Below are 21312 nucleotides of genomic sequence, written 5' to 3'. Positions count from 1 at the left end.
TTAGGGGAAAATTCTAAGGAAAGTGATCAGAACTTACTCCACCTTTACAACGAGTTGCCTAGTGTTGCACTACGTGCAGTCGCAAACTTTACTTACTTGGGGAAAAGGACTAAAAAACTTAGCTTATAAAATTGCTTGGTATCTTTAACATAATATATACCCAAGGTAAAAACTTTATATATATATATATATATATATATATATATATATATAGAGAGAGAGAGAGAGAGAGAGAGAGAGAGAGAGAGAGAGAGAGAGAGAGAATTAAAATGTCTATATAAAAAATGCATAGTTATTTGTTGGCTCTCATAAAGCAGTGTATTTGTGTGACCTGAACAACATGAAAAGGAAAGAAATATTTGTTTCTTTATTTATTTGTTGTTCTTCCATGGTGTGGAGAATATCAGAGACATTATAACGTAATGTCTCAACTATATGGAAGAAACTGTTCCGTTTGAAGCACACAATAGCTGGAACTAATAAAGATCATACTGAATAACATCTGTAGGTTTTCTGTCTTCCAGACAGTCTTTAATGGTTTCTAAAACTAATCGGAGCCTTCGATCTAATGCTCGTAAGTGGGGTTCTGTAAGTATGGGGCTCACTGAGTCCTGTTTCATTGATGTTCTCATTATAGTACTTAAGTGATGAGGGCCAAAATAGAGTTGCAGAAGTCGTATCAGCGTTGACTGTCGGATGAAGCAACACTGATAAACAGGAGCCAGTATAGACAGTTCGTCGTGACCAGCCCGTCCGAATCTGCAAAATAGATAAAAGATCATTGAAATGAAGTCAATAATCAATTTTATGCGTGCACATTACAGCTCGTATTTATGTATCTATTCTATAAGCAAACACAGTCCGCTGAAAGTTAAGATCGCCAATTCTTAAGTGTAGAAATCCGCCCATTTTGCCTCGATAATAAATAAATAAACAAATACGTTTACAGAATTGTTTGTGGATATACGTTCATTCTGCTTTCTTTTTTTTTTTGATACCTCAACATCGAATGTAACCAATATATTATGGTTACCAATATTGTAGCTACTAATCGATTTAAAAATTTTATTAAATTAATTGAATTTCAATTCATTAATTTAATATAGCACGTTTAACTAATTCTCTCTCAAAACGTATGATAAATTGTAATCTCTTTTTAATTTACGTTTGGGGTTAATATAATATGATAGGTAATATTAAGATGAAATTCCGACAAAGTCTTTCGAATTTATACTAATATATTCATTTATTTTGGCAAAACATAAAGCGAATGCCACTGATGCTGGTGATGCATGCATTCTAAACACTTCCTAATCACAATTTCTGACACGTATATGACAAGCATTGTAAATGCATACCAGGTAAGCGAACGATCTTGCTTATTGCAATATCGAAATCGTTCGAAATCAATCTTATTTCATGAAATAAGAATCAGTAATGCAGAAGCAGTTTCGCTTCACATTGCTGAACAACAACTTTGCAACATTAATCGCAAACATTCCTCTCCATTTAACAAAGGAACGATTATCACATTTGTTTTATTTTATTTCTCAATAAATTACCAATTAAGAAAAGATTCCAAAAATTGTAGGAAGAATGAGGAAACACTTTTCGCATTACTTACCCACGTCCCTGGTCAAGATGGAGGATGAAACCATCGTTCTCAAAAATCTTGAAAGTTTCATAATGATGTCGATCCATATTCCCTGAAAGGAGGCCAATGAATACATAAAGTAATCATTTTGTTTAAAGTCTTAAAATTTATTTCTAATCTCATCAAGGACGACAGGAACTTTAAAATTGCACTTTTATAAAATAACCAGAAGTCAATTTATAAAAATGCAATTAACGCAAAAAAAAAAGGACAATAAAATAGCTGTCTCATAGCCTTAGTTAGTTCGGTTTTAAGTCAAACCAAATTCAAAATTTCCTCTGTAATAAGACAGTTTTGTTTGGGTAAGGTGGATATACTTTCGCATTTCCATGGTTGTAGCTACTAGACAGCATGGTAGTCGGTTAGAGTCTCTTTTGTCCAAAATATATCATTAATAAGTTACTTATTATTATTATTATTATTATTATTATTATTATTATTATTATTAATATACGGGCACCTCCATGGAGTCCGAAGACTCATCGCTGGAGACCCAATCTATCCACACAATCTATCATACCTCCCACTGAACCCATTAACAGGCAAAGCACTCACAACTGACTGTGGCAACCCATTCCACTAATTGACAACTCTCCAAGCAAAAATTCTAGTCCACACACCCCTTCTAACCACACCTTTATTCAACTTCCAGAGGATGACTCTTGTTCTGGTCCCTCTAGCCAAGTGCTGAAACATTTCCCTTGTATCAATCCTATAAAATCCTTTTAAGCAACTTACATGTTTCTATCAGATCCCATCTTTTTCTCCTATCCATTCCACAGGCTACTCACCTCTGAATCCTCTCCACGCTTCCTCATCCCCAAGAAACCCAGGGGACCAGACTTGAGCAACACAGTAATCCAAATGTGAACGTATCAAGGCCTTATAAAGAGGAATAACAACTTCCTTATCTCTACTTGTTAATGTGTTCTTCAATAGCCAAGTAATCTAAGGGCTACCTTAGCAATATATCCTCTAAACTTTAATCTCTGTCTACCACCCCTAAATCTCTAGCTTATGTATTTCCTGGAGTACAGTGCCATCAATGTGATACACTGCTTGTAATCTATTAATCCCAAAATGCACAACTTTACATTTCTCGACATTAAACCGACACCCATGAACTTTTGTCCATACCGACAGCCTACTTAAATCGTTCTGCAAGCTCTCCACATCGCCTTGATTAACTATTACTCTACCTAATTTCGCATCATCAACAAACAGCTGAATATTTCCTTTCAAGTTATTTCCTATATCATTTATGTACAAATTAAACAGCAATGCTCCTACCACTAAACATTGCAGCACACAACTAAACTTCATACAGACTTTTTTTGTTATTATTATTATTTCTTTCATCTTAATTGTTTTCCTATTCACTGTAAGGGAATAAAAAGGCGTTAGCTTATTATTATTATATTATTATAATTGTTTTTCTTAGCAGATGTTTTATTCCACTTTATGTAAAGTAATTTTAATAAATCAGACATACTAAAGTAATGTTATGTGGCTATTTTAGAACATTAGCCCCCTTTCCTTCATTTTCTCTACATGCCAGAAAGTTATCCTGATTGTATTTCGGGTATCAGTAATGAAGGCATCGTTTCACAGAAATACAAAAATCACTGAAGTTTTGAAATAGTTGAAGAGCTGAAAAATTTTTATAACATTAAAAGAGAATGAATATATTCAGTTGTATCAATCCATAGACGAATCTCTCCAAGAGAGTTTTAACTCAAATTGAATCCAGGTTAACTTGGGAAGTAGATCTCTCTCTCTCTCTCTCTCTCTCTTTTAAACTCAAACAAATTGTAACACTATCAGGTGTTGAGCCGACCGTGGTACCGATAAGACCGAGGTTGGTGTGCCACTTTAAAGCGCAAACTATATCCTACGGTTGCTATCATTATAGTAAATATTTTCTGGCACAGGATATGTTATGGAGAGCTCCTGGTAAATAACATCACTGAGCAGACGACGAGGTCCAATCTTGACTTGGAATTCTTCCATCTTTTGGGGTTGGTTTAGCAACTGAGTTAACAGTTAAATTAACGTGTTCCATCTTTTTTCAACATCGACGTTTCAAATGGCTTTGCCTAGTAGCAGGTAGAAAACCAATTATTAATATATTTAACAACCAAACCTCTTAGAAAATCTAATTCCTTTACTACTTTATTACTAGTAATGGCTAATATTTATATTTTTCTTATTTCTTGCACACGTTCATGCCTCCTCCTTCTCTCGTATGTCCCGATACGTGTTGAGAGTGAAGTGTGTACCAACAGGTATGAAGTCATTCCATAGCCGTTTCAAATATTTTGGATCATAAACTGTCACCAATATTTTCAAATCATAAAGTCAGCATCAAGTGCAATAACATCGCTTAAACTTCCTTAGACAAAATTTCATGCCCCGAAATAATCAAGATAAAACGGCAGACAAAGAAGTAACGCCTTCTGTGCTAAAGAAAAATTGATTAAAAAATATAAATCACACAAATACCAAAGAGATGAAGCTATGCCGCTACAAAGCAAACGAAAGAAGACCTTTTACCGTGGGGATGGTAAACAAGTCATTTTTTCCTACTTCACCTGGCACTTTTCTTCGATCCGATATCAGTGACTGCCGATTCTTTCTTTTATGAAGTTTGTAAACTTTATATATTAGCAAAATTTTATTTAGTGGATATTTTCATTTACACACCCGCATTTTTATTTTTCCTTTAATTAATTCCAATATAATAATTAAGGTAATAAGGCTTTTATTTATATATAAATAAAATATCTCTTCATTTTATGGCTAAGGCCTTATAAAGATATATAAATAAGATCAATACCTTTAAACTGACAAAGCCTATTTCGAATCATATGATAACAGCATGCAAGTAGATAATGTAGTGGTAAGTTTACATTTCAGAGTAGTTTCTGTAATAATAATTTTCCTTTTAACTTATAAGTTCACACTATGTGTGAACGTTCTAGTAGAAACGGTGCTAATATTCAAGTCAAAGCACATTTATCTTTAAAATTCACAGCGAATTTGCGAGTTAAATAAAACTCAATCCAATTTTCTTCTACGTTAATAGAAGAAAATTGGAGTGAGGGTTATATTTATGTAAGTATTCACTTTGCAAAATTTAATCAAAAGGTTTTGCTAGCAAAGAAAACATAAAATGATCATATTCTGGCATATTGCAATGTAATTTACTTAGCAGCAAATAATGCCAATGCAATCCTTGAAGTAATAAAAGTTGTGCCTGACTTTTCAAAGTTCAATTCTTTAATATCAATGCATAACAGAATGAAACTATTGTCGAATAAATAAACTTTTAATCACTGAGCTCAACAATAACGGTATCCATTCGTAAAATGTTGGATGCAACTTAATAAATTTCAATGCCTACATAAAAGAAAAGCGTGAAGACAGGATAGTTGGTAATTAAACCTTCAGACCGAGGCATGTGCTGCCACCACAGTCTGCTCAACGATAGATTTACTTTGTTTGACATAAATGGGTTACTATATATAAATTTTACTTTATGTAGAGTAACATATTACACATACAGTAATCATTCACATGGATAAAAGACGTCATGTAACAAAATTAAATTCAGAACTATATTTATGAGAAGATCCGTATGCCAAATTTCAACAGAATCCATCAAGTTGCTCAAGACATGAAAGGTACAATAGGACACGAGAACGAACTTTGCCATAGCATTTTCTACTGCTATTAGTTATTTTTGTTGGTAAAGAACGTTTAAAATGATCAGCATCTAACATATTATGCGATTAGCTAGATGCTAATAATCGGAACCAACTTTTCGCAGTTATTTCATATCGACAAAGTTACATTGTGTGGCTTAAACAACACTTCAATTCTTAATGCAATTTAATTTGTGAGATATTCTTACCTATGAGAAAATCCAGAATTGCCATGTCTGCAATATCAGCCAACCGTCCTGGTCGATCATAAGGAGGAGATTTCCTCAGGAGTCGACAGTAGTCATTATCAAGTTCCCAATCTGCTTTTCGCCTTTTGTGGTAAGAACGCCGCCAAGGATGTATCCACGCCTTTCGTGGGGTCAGTGTCTGCGGCGGCAGGTAGACTGCAAAACTACCCTCCAAAGTATCAGGGTGACCGCATATAGCGTGCGCTGTGTCACAGTAGTAACCGCATTTCCCGTGAAAACAAAGGTTGTTAGCTGGAGAGAGAGAGAGAGAGAGAGAGAGAGGGGAGGGGGAGTTTTGGGTATAAGTTAATGTATAGAGACATTAAGGCAATTTTTCGTGTTCATTCTTTTGAAACAAAAGTCACGAAATTGTTTTGCATCAGCGATAAGTTATGTTCTATAAAATATAAAAGAGAAAAGAGACAATAACTAAAAGGCAAATTAATGACGTTCTCTATTTTTATTCTTTTTTAAATACAAAAGTAAAATACTGTATAATGATTTGAAATAGAGCACTTAGCGGATAAACGACATCTACAGTCATTGGCGAACTGGTGTTCAAAACCAAAGGATGAACACTGTTTGTGGAGATTACATCAGCAAATTTCGAGTAGAAAAAGGTACACATTCAAAATTTCGAATCGCGCGCAAAGGGATCGCGTGGTAGTCAAGTGTCATCTCCTAGAAGGAGGTTGGCAACCATGTCACGGAACCTTTTTCTTTCTTTTGCTGCTCTGGAACATTTTTGGTAATTCAAGCCAGTCCAGTCCTTAATGTCTTTGAACCACATACTCCTGGGTCTACCTCTCCCTCTTTTTTCCATCCAATTTCCCTTCTAATATTAATTTCTGAATGCCTTCTTGTCTGGTTAGATGTCCAAAATATTTAAGTTTTCGCTCTTTAATTATTTTCATTAATGTTCTTTTCATTTTTGCTTTCTTTAAAACATCTTCGTTTTTCATTTTCTCTGTCCATGGTATTTTCAACATTCTTCTGATGGTCCACATTTCAAAAGCTTCTAATTTTTTCTCTGCTTCTTTATTTAGAGTCCAAGTTTCACTGTTGTTGAGAAGGCTTGACCAGATACAGCATTTAATTAATCTTTTTCTTGTGTCTATATTAATGTCTCTGGATGTTAGAACAGTTTTCATATCAGTAATGGCTTTTCTTGCTATCTCTGTTCTACTTTTTATTTCTTTAAGGGAATTTCTTCTGTCTGTAAACATTTGTCCCAAATATATAAAAGACTGAACCTGTCCAATTTTCTTTTTGTTACCAGTTATGTTCAGTTTCTTATTTATTGGTTATTTTGATATAATCATGCACTTTGTTTTCTTTAGGTTAATAATTAGTCCCAGGTCCTACAGTAGTAGGATAAAAGGCAAAATGCTGCTCTAAGCGAACTGCGTTTGAAGGAAACTCTTTTCGTGAAGGAATAAAGTTGCAAACTTTGATGTCTTGTAATTTTTCAAATACATCACTAGATGATTTCACGCGGGGAAGAATTATTATAAAGCTTCGAGAATATCGTAGAATTCTTGATATTGTCAGAGAGTTTTGAATCCCACATAGTGTTGTATCCAGGCTCTGGTCAGCGTTTCAAACCAATGGAATGCATTCCAGGCCTTTGCTAAGAGGTCGCCCTCGCTCTAGCACGGAACAGCAAGATAAATTTTTGGTGATAACAACAAAACGTAATCGACGAACTACGGCAGGTCAGCTTGCAAGTCGGCTCCATTCAAGTACACGGATATCTCGACAGACTGTGAAAGACGCCTGCTACAAGTAGGGCTATATGACCGAAGGCCTGTAGTCTGCATCCCTTTATCCCTAGCTCATCGTAGAGCACGTTTTCAGTGGTGTTGTATTCATAAAAATTGGACAAGACACCAATGGGGCTAATGCACTCTTTACAGATGAGAGTCGTTTTAGTCTTTCCTCCTAGATAAGGCGTGAAAGTAGTACTTCTTACCATCACGAGAATATCACGAGCAATGGTGTTACTTCTGGAGACCGAGGATATTAATGGGATCGAGTGGCCAGCACGCCCGACAAAGTTCAACCACATAGAACACGTTTGGGACTCAATAAGGAGACGCATTGCTGCCCGAAATTCTCCTCAAGAAAACAAACAAGACCTTGCTCTGAAGGAGGAGTAGGCCAGTTTGCCTCAAGAACTCCTGAATCACTTGATGCTAAGCATGGTACGATATTGTGAAGGCTGCATTGCAGTTCGAGGTGGACATATTCCATGCTTAGCACCAAGTGATTCAGGAGTTCTTGAGGCAAACTGGCCTACTCCTCACTTTACTACTCCTACTCTACTACTGGCCTACTTCAGAGCAAGAATAAGGTCTTGTTTGTTTTCTTGAGATAATCGTAATGGTATCAGATATCTGATACCATTACGATTATTTAACTAAGTCATATGGCTTAAACCTTTGTTGATCTGCGTACCAAGATTTGTTAAAAATTAATCACAGTTAATTAATTTTGTTTTCCTAATCAATTTTGATAATTTTTCTCGCCTTTATATCACATTTCATGAAAAACGTTTGAGTAATTTAACTCCTGACCAGGATGCGAAGTGTTTGTTATCTACTGTAGTAGATTATTTCGTACGACACGCAATAGAAAACTGAATAATAGCCACTTAATTCCTATTAAAGTTTCACTGAAAATCGAAGCGCTACAATATATACTTGTGCAACTGTGTTACCTTCCTTCCTCACGGAGCGCGTTCCTAGCACGGTCGCGAACACAATGTAACATTTGTCCTTTGGCTGGAAAGACTTGTGATAATTTTTTAAGTGAAGGTAGGTTATATAGTCAGATGTGGAAGTAGAAGAGATTTTATCTCAAGGTTACAAGGGTTTTCTTCACGTAAAACTCGCCCACTAGCAGGTGCATTTAATAGATAGAACGCAACTGGCCTCGTTTCAATCATAATTCTAATCAAACCAAATCAAATCTTTCCAATGTACTCTATCGATTACAACTCATTTGAGAGTTGAGATTTTCAATTCGAAGTAAAAATTGAAGTTACATTTGGTTTCTAGAGCACGGTTCCGGATTATCCAGCCCAGTGTTTCAAAAATGGTGGGTCACGACCCAGCACAGGGTCACAAAAGCTAAATGCCGGGTCTCCGGGTCAAAGACAGTTTTCATGATGTCAATTGGCTAATCAAGGTTGCCTACCTTTGTGACATTTTTGATTTTTTGAATAATTTAAACCTGACATTACAAGGTAGCAATGTAACTGTATTTAAAGTGCAAGAGAAGATGAAAGCTGCAAAAAAAAAAAAAAAAACTCAATTTGTGGTCCCGTCGTGTGGAAGCAGGGAATTACAAATCTTTTACAAAGCTAACAGAATTACAAAAGGAGTATAATATGAGATCTCATCCGGCATGGAACTCATATTATACTCCTTATCGGCAATTCTGTCTCAGATTCTGCATTCACTGTAAAAGGATTCCTTGTCCATGCTAGGACTGCAGGCAAGTCTGAAGGAATATTTCCCCCCCCCCCCATCAACAGCAACCAAGCATGGACAAGGAATCCTTTTACAGTGAATGCAGAATCTGAGACAGAATTGCCGTATTCAGATATTGAATCTATAATTGAACTGCCGTGTGATACGGCACTCAAAGGCATCTTCAACACAATACCGCTGATGGATTTTGGGCTGTCTTGCCGTCAGGAGTACCCAGTTTTAGCAGAAAAAGCGATAAAATTTCTAATGCCTTTGGTCACAACCTATAAGTGTGAAACAGGCTTTTCAACAACACTGGTTTTTCTAAAACATAAATACAGAAACCGATTGGAAGTTGAACCGGATTTAAGAATAAAGTTATCATCTTTTCCTCCAAACCTGAAGTTTCTAGTTAGCAAACAACAGTATCACACTTCTCATTAATAAATTACTTGGCTTTAGCTTAATTTCTTTATATTTTTGTAAGAGTAAATGCTTCTTTATTATAATAATAATAAATGAAAACTGTATGAACATTCAAATCTGTTTTATTTTACCTATTGGCCATGAAAATTTTAGTGGGTCACGAAGATGAAGTATTAAAATAACCGAGCCACGGTAAAAAAGTTTCGGAAGCCTTGATCTATCCTATTGTTTCCCAAACTTTCAAAACCTGCGTACCCCTTTTAAAATTTTACTTTTAAAAGGGGTACGCAGCCTCTCTTAGGCAAAGACAATTTGGAAGAAGTTATAATAATATTTCATTCATACACAAATTATAATGTCATTTATTTTTTAACACTTGCGTCATAAAAAATTACAAACATGTGAAAGATTTTTTTAATTATTAAATATATATTTTATATGAACCAATGTACATACAGTAGAAGCGAAAATGATGCAACTGAAATTTTCAATAATAAAAAAAAAAAGTTTAATGAAACGAATGAAATTGTTTCTGTTGAGAAGTAATCCGGTTCTAATGCGTCTTTCAAACATCCCGTTTTTAATAACGAGTGATCCTTACATGCAATATATATGGGTTCAATAAATGAAAAATAGATGTTATATTAATTAAATATTTTAATATTTATTAGACTACAATTCAGGGTTTGTTAATAACCAACAACCCAACTGATAAAAAATATTATTATTATTATTATTATTATTTGCGAGCGTATATAACCTATACATCGGTCACAGTTTGTGGCACAAACACGATTAAATATAAATAGATGCGCACATGTGAATCTTGTCCTCACCGACGCACAGTCGGTGAGGACAAGATCCTCGTCGACTGTTTTACTACCTTCAACTAGGCGTGGCCATAACGTAACTGTCAATGAATGCCAAGAGACACATTTTGTTTAATAATAACTAAAAAATCTAAAGGAAGTTTTTTTTTAAATAAAAAAAAATTAATTGCAGAATAGATCTGCACTTATCCGCTACAAATAATAATAATAATAATAATAATAATAATAATCAGAATTTAAAGAAAAATTGCCTCATACTTCCTACAGATTATTTGCGTTCCCCACTTTCTGTTTAGGAAGCCTGATCTAAAGGCTAGATCACCAATGGTCCAAATATTTATATACTCATAGGTTTACAAACTTTCGTGGATGGGATTCGATTTCTTTAAAAAAAAAAGTTGTTGGAGTATCCTTTACTATCCCCTTATCTGCACACGTGCAGATGAAGGGGAGATTTTTATATTTTTTAAAAAATTATGATTGCAGTAATGATACGATCTTGACGCAAGTTCTCCTTCACGAAAGACTACTAGAAATCCAAAGCATATCATGGTTGAGTTAAGGAATTGGATCATCCGGGAACCATGCCGTGGAGACTACCCATGGTCTTTTACATCACTTCAGAACTTGTTAACAAGAAAGGCAATGGCGGTGATCTCACACCGGCAGATGAAAATCATCTGTTACTAAAGAATTTTACCAGCATGCATGCCATAGCATTCGAACCCACGGTCTCCTGGTAGGCAAAGAAGAACCTCATCCACTCGACCACCCGGTTCCAGTTAAAAAACAGTGAAATGCATCAAATGCTGAATAATTAACTGCATTACTGGGATAATTAAAATAGTGGAATTTAATTAATTAAAATAATATAATAATTAAACACAGCTGAAGAAAGTTTTCACTTGATACCAAGTAAATTATACTTGCCAAGAGATTATATTCTTCTATCTATTCTATTTTCTAAATATCCATATCAATTTAAATTGATAATAAAATGCATAATTCAAAAAAATAAACGTTCAAAAGTAAACCAAAACTAATGCGGAGAGTTGTTTCAAAATGAAAGTAATTGCACAAAGCAATATGCTCAAATAGAAAACTGTCAGACCATGACGCTCTAACGTTCCAATCACATATTTTAACAATAACATTCTTGTTATTACATATTGACACCTCTAAATATCTATTTAAAGGAACACTTTTAATATTTAATTTAAAGGAACCCTTACGTCGATGAAAGTCATACATTCATCGACGTAAGGGTTCCCGAATATTATATAATGTCCACATACCCATCATATCTCTCTTTGAAAGCTTCACAGAAAACACACAACGTCCACCGAGAGCGTATTCTGTTCGCAAGCCACATACTATTAAAATAACCTGGACCTCATGATTCCTAACCATACATAACTTACTAGAAATATGATGAGTTGCAAAAATTCCATTTGCGTTTATATTGTAAGATTCCCTTTCCAACCGACTTGTATGATTTTTCATCATATCTCTTCTCCGATTTCTCAAACTTTGAAAGACTACATTCTTTAACTTTGTCCTCTTTTTTTTTTTTTTTTTTGAAAAGTTCCACATGCTAGATATCATCTTGGTTACCTGGTTCTGAGAAATTTCAACAGCTTTCTCATATCCATGGAACTCCACCGGCAATAGTACCTGAGCACAATAGCCCAGACGTGGTCTTATCAAGCATTTAAAGTGAGAAAATGACTCCCTTATTCTTACTATTCAGAATTTTTCTCTACTTTGCAGTTATCCAATATGATGTCTTAACTACCTTAGCATTGTAGCTTCTAAACTTCAACCCACTAAACTATCATCTTAAAATTGTCATCAGCAGCTTGCAGCAAATTCCCATTAATATAATACTCAGCGTGCAACATCCTGAGTCCGAAATGCATAACCTTACACTTAACAACTAAATTGGTGCCCATTAACATTTCCCCATATCTCCAAAACTATTTGCAGCTGCATTAGAATAAGTCTTTAGAAGCCTTGATTGGGAAACAAAAAAAAATAAACATAAATGGAGAAAGGCTGCATTATCTGAAATTTACAGATGATGTTGTCCTAATAGCAGATAATCTTGAAGATCTGGAAGAAAGGCTAAATCAGTTGAATGAAGTCTCCAGAGTAATTGGATTAAAAATAAATAGAGAAAAAACAAAAATAATGATGAATAAATACATAAACCAAAGAATTGTCAAAGTTGAAAACCATGAAATAAAACAAGTTACCTCATATGTATATTTGGGCCAAGTGTTATCCTTTGAGGAGTGCCAAAGAAAAGAGATTGAACGAAGAATTCACCTTAAATGGATGGCTTATGGGAAAATGAGAGAGATGTATTCAAAAGTGATATCCCTATGAGTCTTAAAAGGAAAGCTTTCGACCAGTGCATACATTCTGCCCTAACATACAGGGGAGAAACATGGACTTTAACAGAAGCCCTAAACAAAAAGCTGAGAACAATACAATATCGCATGGAGAGAAGTATGCTAAAAATAACATTGAGATAGGAAGACAAATATCTGGATAAGATCTCAAACAGGTGTCATGGATATTGTAAAATACATTAAACAGGCTAAGTGGAGATGGGCTGGCCAGATACAGTGATGGGAGATGGACTAGAAAAACAACAGAGTGGAGACCAATGGATGGAGCAAGACAAAGAAGAAGACCGAGAAGAAGGTAGAGGGATGAACTGGAACAAGTTGCAGGAGTGAGATGGATGAGAGGCAGAAAACCGAGCGGTCTGGAAAACCATGGGGAAGACCTTCGTCCAGCAGTGGACAGAACCAAACGGTTGAAGAAGAAGATTTCCCCATAGGATTAGTGTGGTGAAGTCACCCTGCAAGATTTCTGTAACACATTTCTGTATATCTTTTATCGCCCGATCCAACTTTATGTCATCAGCATATAATTCCTCCAGACAATGGAGCTGAAGAATTCAATTCAATTCAAGTTTAACAGGACTGGTCGAAGGACATAGCCCTGTGGTACACCACTAGTTGCTCTCATTTTATTGGTCTCAGCTCTTCCATAAATCACTTTTTTGCAATGTCATGGTATTACCAGTCAGCTCCTCTCCTATCCACATCACAAGCCCATTTTGCATACTTATCGTTTTGAGTTTGTATACCAGCTCCCCACGTGTAATTTTGTCAATGCCTTGTGGTATATCTATTCCCCGTTATCTAACTCTGCCCTCACTCTATTATAAACTGTGAGCAAGTTGCTGTTCATTGTGAAGGATCAAAGTGGTATCTACCTACCTCTGAATATGATTTCTGAACTAGCTTCTGCAACGTCTCAGCTCTTAGTGGGAGCTCCAGAGCCTACTCCAGAGACACCTGTTAGTTTATAACTGGCTGCATCACTTCTAGCTCTTGCTTTGTATAATGATGTATCTTGTTCTCCTTCCGCTAATTCGGAAGAGTATTCGTGTTGAGACTCAAACAGAGAGGGGATGATTGCCAATTGTGTTGCACATTCCTTTATGTTTTTGATTTAGAGAAGGGTTTACAGGTTATATAACCCTAAGCCCACCCTACTTTTCTTTATCCACGTCTTTTCAAACGATAATGTAATCAAAAATATAATTTTTGTAATGTAATCAAAAATATAATCATATCATACCAGGTGATATGAAAAATGTGTTTAATAATTCCCTGTCTGTTATGACGTATATTTCCGATGTGATGTTTAAAATTCTTCCAACTACAGGTGGCGCTCTTCGGAAACCAAGGATTCTGAAATAGTAAAAATTGTTCTTTAACTGTTGCTTAATTAATTAATGAATAATACACATTATTTTTTACTATATTTTTACTCGCTCTATTATAAACCTCACTCTATGATATTTCATGGAGTAAAAAAGATTAAAATTATATCATAAAAACACTTACCTATCTAAATGGAAAGCTGCAATTTCACTATGATGACGTTCAAAGTCCACGTAATAAAAATGATTTGGATCTGTTTCTTTATCACGTGGGAACCTAATAACAGTTGAATAATTATCGTGTTATTTAAATTCTAAGAAATCAACTAATTGTAGTTTATGGTACGTGTAGCAGTTCTTATAAGGATATTGTTTTCAATTTCATAAAATAATTACATTGGAAAGATATTCGATTAATTCAAGCTATGAGAATAATCAGTGAAATTTTAATGAGAGATATTTGTGATTCAGTTCGGATTTCTAACATCAGATGGCACCTCCACCAAATTTAATATTCAAAGTAAATAAAATAAAAATAAAAATAAATAAAAAATAATGTGGGATTTAATATCCCCTTAATTTAAATAAAAATAAAAGTTTCTACTACAGTACATTTTTTTTTTGTTTATCTCGCGTTTAATTATCTGGAATTCTTAAATATATTCCGTTTTCGATCTTGATAAATTTTGAATATTCAGTTTTAAACCACCTTTGGCATATTTTTTCACGTCATTTTGAAAGAGACTGGAAAAGGTACTCAGTCCTAATTATATCCTCATTTAATCTGTGCTCCGCGAAATAAAACTGTCGTGATTTTGTATAACTACTATCCTGTAAGTAGTAAATTATGGGAAAAAAATATATTTATACAGTTAATTAGAAAAGGTATTTTAATGAAAAAGTGCACTGTTGCTACTTACACGAGTCGTGTAGTGTGATGCTACGCGCTGACAAGCATAAAGTAAAATAATAATAACAGCAAACGTATGGAATGATCCCAGACATTCATTAAAAATGCTTCTTTCGCAAAGGATTTCTTATAGCGATATCATTCATTCATTATCAAAGCAACTAAACGAGATCCTGATTAACGAACAAAAAAGCTAAAACGCTTCAACTTGGAAATAAAGATAATTAACAGACAGGATAATAAACATTCAGCATTGTTAAATAACAAATAGGAAAAATATTTGTCCTTGAAAAAATATGAAAGAGTTTCGTACGCGATCAAAGCTATGAAGAGTACTTTGGCATGAGTTGCCATAGTATTACACTGCTTCGAAGACATGAACTCTGTCCCGAAGTTCATATATTCGAATTTTATCGGCACTTTTACAGAGACTTGAAAATGAGTTAAATGGTCTTTATCCAGAGGGAGCAAAATGTTTGTATTCCGAAAACTCTGGTTTTTCATCCTTCAAGACTAAGAAACTATCCAGCAAAACTCACGTAATGAACATATACACTATAATACATTGTCCTTATAGCCTTATTAGCTGCTTAAAAAAAAGCAATTAGCTGCTTTGGCTGTAATTGCAAGCCGGACCAAACCAAATCTTGCAACGATAACAACAACAATAAAGTTTCAAGCGTGAGTCACTGTGGCACTTTAGATTACTGCCTGATCTTTGATGAGAACCAACATTTCGAAAGAACCAGTGAAACCTTTGATTAAAAGCACTAATTTTTAAAAGACGAATAAATGAGATAAAGAACACGGCAGAGGCATAGCTAGGGGGGAGGAGGGAGCGGTCCGCCCCGGGTGGCACTTTCAACCTTTTTGAACTTTTGCAGTTAATATTCTAAAATACAGTCTCGAGAACTCAGTTCCAACTATTGTAATACTACAGCGAATTTTCCTCACAATCGCTGTAAGTGTTGCTAGTTGTGAGAGGAGTTTTTCTAAATAAAATTGATTAAAAATTACCTACATTATTAATGAAATAGACTTCGCCAATGTCATGGACGATTTTGCTAACAGAAAAGCAAGAAAAATAACATTTTAGAATGTTGAAATTAAAGTTTTACTTCAAAAATAAACATAGTGTTTTAATTTATTTCCCTATACGTGGTTTGACTTTTTGTAGTAATCTTGGTGTGTATTGAGAGGGGCGGAAAACTCAGGGACCGCCCCAGGCGGCAACAGCTCTAGCTCCACCATATACGATCCTTTCGCTTTTAAGCCTATCATCCTTACCCTTCACTTTTAGTTTTAATCAAGCAGTTTTAAAGACATAATTGGATAAGACAATTTGAAATGTCATAAAATTATGTGTTACTTTCGACAGCAAATAAACGAACTTTGTATATAAGCCAAAAAATCATCTACATGCTCAGTTCTGTGTCAGCACAATGTCACTATATAAGAATGCTATCGACAAATTCATCTTTTTATGATATTTTAATTACGTTTGTATTTGTTTTTATACCTGTGTTATTTATAATTGTTTCTGATTAACTTATTTTTAATTATAATTTAAACAAATATACGATCCTTTCGCTTTTAAGCCTAACTATAATCCAAACCCTACTTTGTTTACTTATTGAAAAAGTGGGCATTTACTCTTACTCTAAACAGTGAATTTCTTTGAAATTTTACAATTTACTGAAAGCCATATATTTTAGCAGTTTGGATCGTTTGAACAATCGGACACACTAGCTTTCTACGAAAGCCGGATAATGAAGAGTTTACCGTAGTGTGAAGTGAAAGTAGCTAAGAATTATACAGTTCTTCTAGAATAAAATAAATGGTCATCTTACCTCATCGGCTTGAATAAAGCCCTTCCTCCATTTTCATAGTGGATAACAAGTTTTAGCTGGGTTCCTCCAGTTTTCTGTCCTAGCCAAAGATAAATTCATATAGACTTTTGCAACTCTTTCATTTGGGACATTTTAGACTTCACCAAAGTACCAGGACATGGCAAACTCTTAATATATATATATATATATATATATATATATATATATATATATATATATATATATATATATATATATATATATATATATATATATATATATATATATATATATATATATATATATATATATATAGTATAGCAAACAAATAGAGTGCGCAATAGTACATAAGCTTAAACCAAATATTTGAAGGCACAGCAAAGGGAAATTTAGAAAGAAAATAACAACAACAACAACAAAAAATGATATAACACATGGAAGTAAGAAAACGCAGAGATGGAAATAAGAAAATATAAAAAAAAAGTATAAAATAGAACTATAAAGAATTAAAGGGAAACATATAAAATCAACAGAAAGTAGAAAAATAAAACATATCCGAAAAATAAATTAGAAACAAACAAACAAACAAACAAACAAATAAATAAACAGAAACGAAAACAGAAATCGATAGGAAAACAACAGAGAACAGAAGAAGAGATGAAAAAATAAAACTGAAATAGAAAATAGAAACTGTTAGGAAAAAAAAGATATAATTATGTAGATAAAAAAACAGAAAACAGAAAAGATGAAATAAAAATAATAAGCAACATCAGTTACAAAAATCTCATATTGTGTTCATCAGTTATTATTATTGTTGTTGTGAAGTATCCCAGAATGTGTTTGATACCTCTAGATTCGGAATTCAGTATAAAAAGAAAACATATCAAGAGCTGACGGTAAAGTAAACTGGCTGGACATCATAAATCGCAAAGAGCAGTATATTAACTACGGTACGATTTTTGATACTTATTTAAAGTCATCATCAAATTAATTGCGTCAACGCGCATAATATTCTCCAATATGTAGTAGACATAAAAGGAAACTAGAGATAACAGTTTGAAATAAGCAAATTTTAAACTTTATTACGAAGGGTTTAATAAAGGAAAGTATTTCCGCAGGATTTCTAATGGACACGGGAAAATACTGACCTTCTTTCTTTTAAGAAACAGCTAAATTTAGTCATAGAAAATTTATCATCTATTCCAGATATGTTTTCGAATGGGACTGACATCGAGAACTTTGGATAGACAGTTTTCCACATTCTTTTCCTTAATTGATTCTGTTATGGAATGAGTAGCGTGATAAAGAGCATTATCTTACTGATAAGAGTGGATGAAGAATTGCAGTAATGCAAGAAAGACAATTATGTACATTGTGACGCACGACTACAAATGAACAAACCATGTAAAACATCCCGCTGCGCCATATCACAGCCTACACCGCGAAAGGTTAGAAACCTATATCAAATTTATTTTGGCATGTTCTACAGACAAACTTGAACTTCAGTCCTCCAATAAGCAACAAAAAATAAAAAATAAATAAATAAATATTCATGAACACAGTATAAATATAACTATAAAGAATTAAAGGGAAACGTAAAATCAGCAGAAAGTAGAAAAATAAAACATATCCGAAAAATAAATTAGAAACAAACAAACAAATAAACAGTGAGATCCACGACCTACTGTTCTTAGCTGGAGAAGCTATCAAATCACTCAATCAAGCTGGTAAATGAAAAGTATCAGAATGAAATTTATTTACTCTTGCCAGTCTCACCTACGAATACGATCTTTGCTGTGGCCATATCATGGAGTAGCTCTTCCACTATGGAATCATCTTCTGCATAAAGGCTCTTTTCACTGACACCCAAATAAAACCTTTCCCAAACTGTTAAGTTTTTACTGAAAAAAAAAAAAATAATAATAATAAAATGGACTTATACAAATACAGCAACAAAAGAAAGTAATCTAATTAGTAATATCCATTAATAATAATCTTCATTTTATTCTAAGGAAGGTATTGGTATTAAGATATAAAAGTTTATAAAATGCTATTCTAACGGAAGGAATACTTCAGCATAAAAACTATATCTCTACCAGCATACTATTGCTGGATATAAACTAAGCTTATCGATTATTTGCTGCGACTTTTGACAAAAAAAAAAAAAACTAGAAATGATAAATTTGTTTATTTATTACATGAGTCATTAACAATGTTTTCCTATTTACATCATCATCATGTAATTTTACATACGTTTGTTAATTTTATTTTATTCTCATATTAAACAGCTGATTGTGAAATCGGCTAAGCAAGGCAGATCTAATTTCTAATTATTTATTTATGTTATTTATCATTACAATTTCATCCGTTAAAAATGATATACGTATATTTCCTTCACTTCATATCCACCAAAATCTCGCTATCAATTTCAATATTCTTGAAAGAATGAAATTCATGACATTAATTCGGAATGAAGCAGCTCATGTCGCAGTCCACTGCGTTACAATAAAATAAAAAATAAAATAAAATAAAAAACCAGACGACGTCTGATGTTCTGTGAAAATGCAGTACTACGCCATACAATTCACCTACTTTATAATTGACAAAAACTAAGCATTTTCAAAATTCACTGTCATTAATTATTGCCAATTAACTGTAATCAGTTAGCTGAGTTTAAAAACTAATTTAATGCATTAATTTACGTAAATTAATCGAATTTACTGCAAAACTGAAATTAACTTAAATTGCATAAATAACAAATTAGTAATGTACAGAAACTAATTTAAAATAATTCTCTCAGGATGCTAAACGGATATAGCTAAAAATAATGCTTAATAATATAAAAGAGCGACTTACCTTGGCTCTATTCCAAGAATCTCTTGCACTGTTAAGTAATTTCTTTTGGATTTCGAGAATACTGATGGTCCCAATGCATATCGTAACAAAATGAAGAACTCTTCAGAGTCATCAATATTTAGCAGATTTCGGGGATCCCCATTTTGGTTCGAAATATTACGATGTGCACTTATCTTCAAATCATAACTTGTTGGATGGAGTTTACTGGAAGATTTATTGACGAATTCTGTGAAGTTGAAGTTCCTGAAACCTGTTTGCTGCTTTAAACATTTTTTCTGAAGCACCACAGGTAATTGATGAGCTACATTATCTTCAATCGATACACCATTTGAATTGTCAAAATATGCAACATGATTCAAGGAAAGTTCTAACAAGAACATCATGAGAAACGTGCAACTGGTAAGAACAAGAGCGCTCAAACACCTCACCTTTAGTTTCATGATCTTTATGAACCTGAAAGTCCGTGGGGTTTCATTAGGACGTTTGATTTCTATGAAAGACATTAATTCATTCTTATACGGAAATTCGTGTATTTTAACACCGGAATAGGAAATAATAATGGCCCATTGTGCGCATTCATTGTCTGATTCAGCTTCAAAAGCTCGTGTTAACGCTCCGCTCTTTCACCGAAACGGTCAAAGACTTACAAACGTCTAGTCAGAGTTCTGTAACTATGGTAACCCCGGCGCGAAGTATCTGACATCAACGTCATGTCACTAGATATATGATTCCATGTCCAAACTAAAATAACTGTCGAAGCCATCAGGTGTTAGTATATTTTCCAAAATATATGATAATATTTTTATGTCGCTCTCACCCATGAAGGGTTGTATAAACCTATAGTATATTAGTGCCGTAGGTGGGGTAAGGATTATTTTGAGATGCAGAAATATAATGCTCACAGATACACTGGGCCGATGTGAATTGAACAAAAAATACATTTTTCGCAGGCTTCATAGAGTCTTGTTTTTTTCCCTCTTTTTCTTCTTTGTTTAAAGAGTTGAGGTAGCTTTAAAAAATGAAGGAGTGTAACATTATTAATAAACATAAATAAATAAATATATATGGATAGAGAGAGAGAGAATATTATTGATTAAAAAAGTAAATATGTTCTAATCAACATCAAGTAATAAATTATAAAAAAAAATAAATTTGACCAATTTCGAAATCATACGATTGCTAAACAGCTACTTACGAATCACCATTAAATAATGTCACTCTTTAAGGAGGAATGAGAGGATCGTATTTTCCAGTCTTCTCTTCCTCCTTAAAAAGTGATTTATGACTGGAAGAGGTGATCATGTCAATATGTTCCATAAAGAAATAAAAGCCTATTCTTAGAAATATCTTTAAGATTAGAAAAGCAGTATTTGATCTGTGGTAAACATATGCATGTTTTAATTTAAAATATGTCTATCGAAATAGTATTACTTTTGACTGAATAAATTCTGTACATATTGAAATTACTAAACCAGAAATGAATTTATGTAAAAATTTTAAAAGCGAAACTTCTTATATTTACAAAAAAAAATCTTTAAAAAATATTGTTTTTTTTTATTATCTGTATGGCATTATTTAACAATGGTTCTTTGAATAAATCTGTTATACAAAAAAGAAAGAAAAAGAAGAAGAAGAAGAAG

The 21312-nt window shown here is 33.6% G+C and overlaps 1 protein-coding gene across 1 annotated transcript; it reads right to left on the bottom strand.

The window, feature by feature from the left end:
* Nucleotides 1-458: 458 nt before the first annotated feature.
* On the bottom strand, nucleotides 459-20160 carry LOC150108075 (extracellular serine/threonine protein CG31145-like). Its single transcript, XM_090415576.1, has 8 exons — nucleotides 19673-20160; nucleotides 18593-18717; nucleotides 16838-16916; nucleotides 14262-14354; nucleotides 13993-14105; nucleotides 5568-5858; nucleotides 1625-1706; nucleotides 459-759 (listed from the first exon to the last, which is right to left on the bottom strand). Exons 1-8 carry the CDS (start codon nucleotides 20110-20112, stop codon nucleotides 477-479), a joined length of 1506 nt encoding a protein of 501 aa, XP_090271702.1. The 5' UTR covers nucleotides 20113-20160; the 3' UTR covers nucleotides 459-476.
* Between the last annotated feature and the right edge of the window lie 1152 nt (nucleotides 20161-21312).

The sequence above is a fragment of the Typopeltis vanoorti genome, chromosome 3 (assembly GCF_054136105.1).
Source record: "Typopeltis vanoorti isolate ZY-2024b chromosome 3, IOZ_Tvanoo_1.0, whole genome shotgun sequence".
In the NCBI taxonomy this organism is placed as follows: domain Eukaryota; kingdom Metazoa; phylum Arthropoda; class Arachnida; order Uropygi; family Thelyphonidae; genus Typopeltis; species Typopeltis vanoorti.
This window is presented reverse-complemented; position numbering and strand designations above follow the sequence as displayed.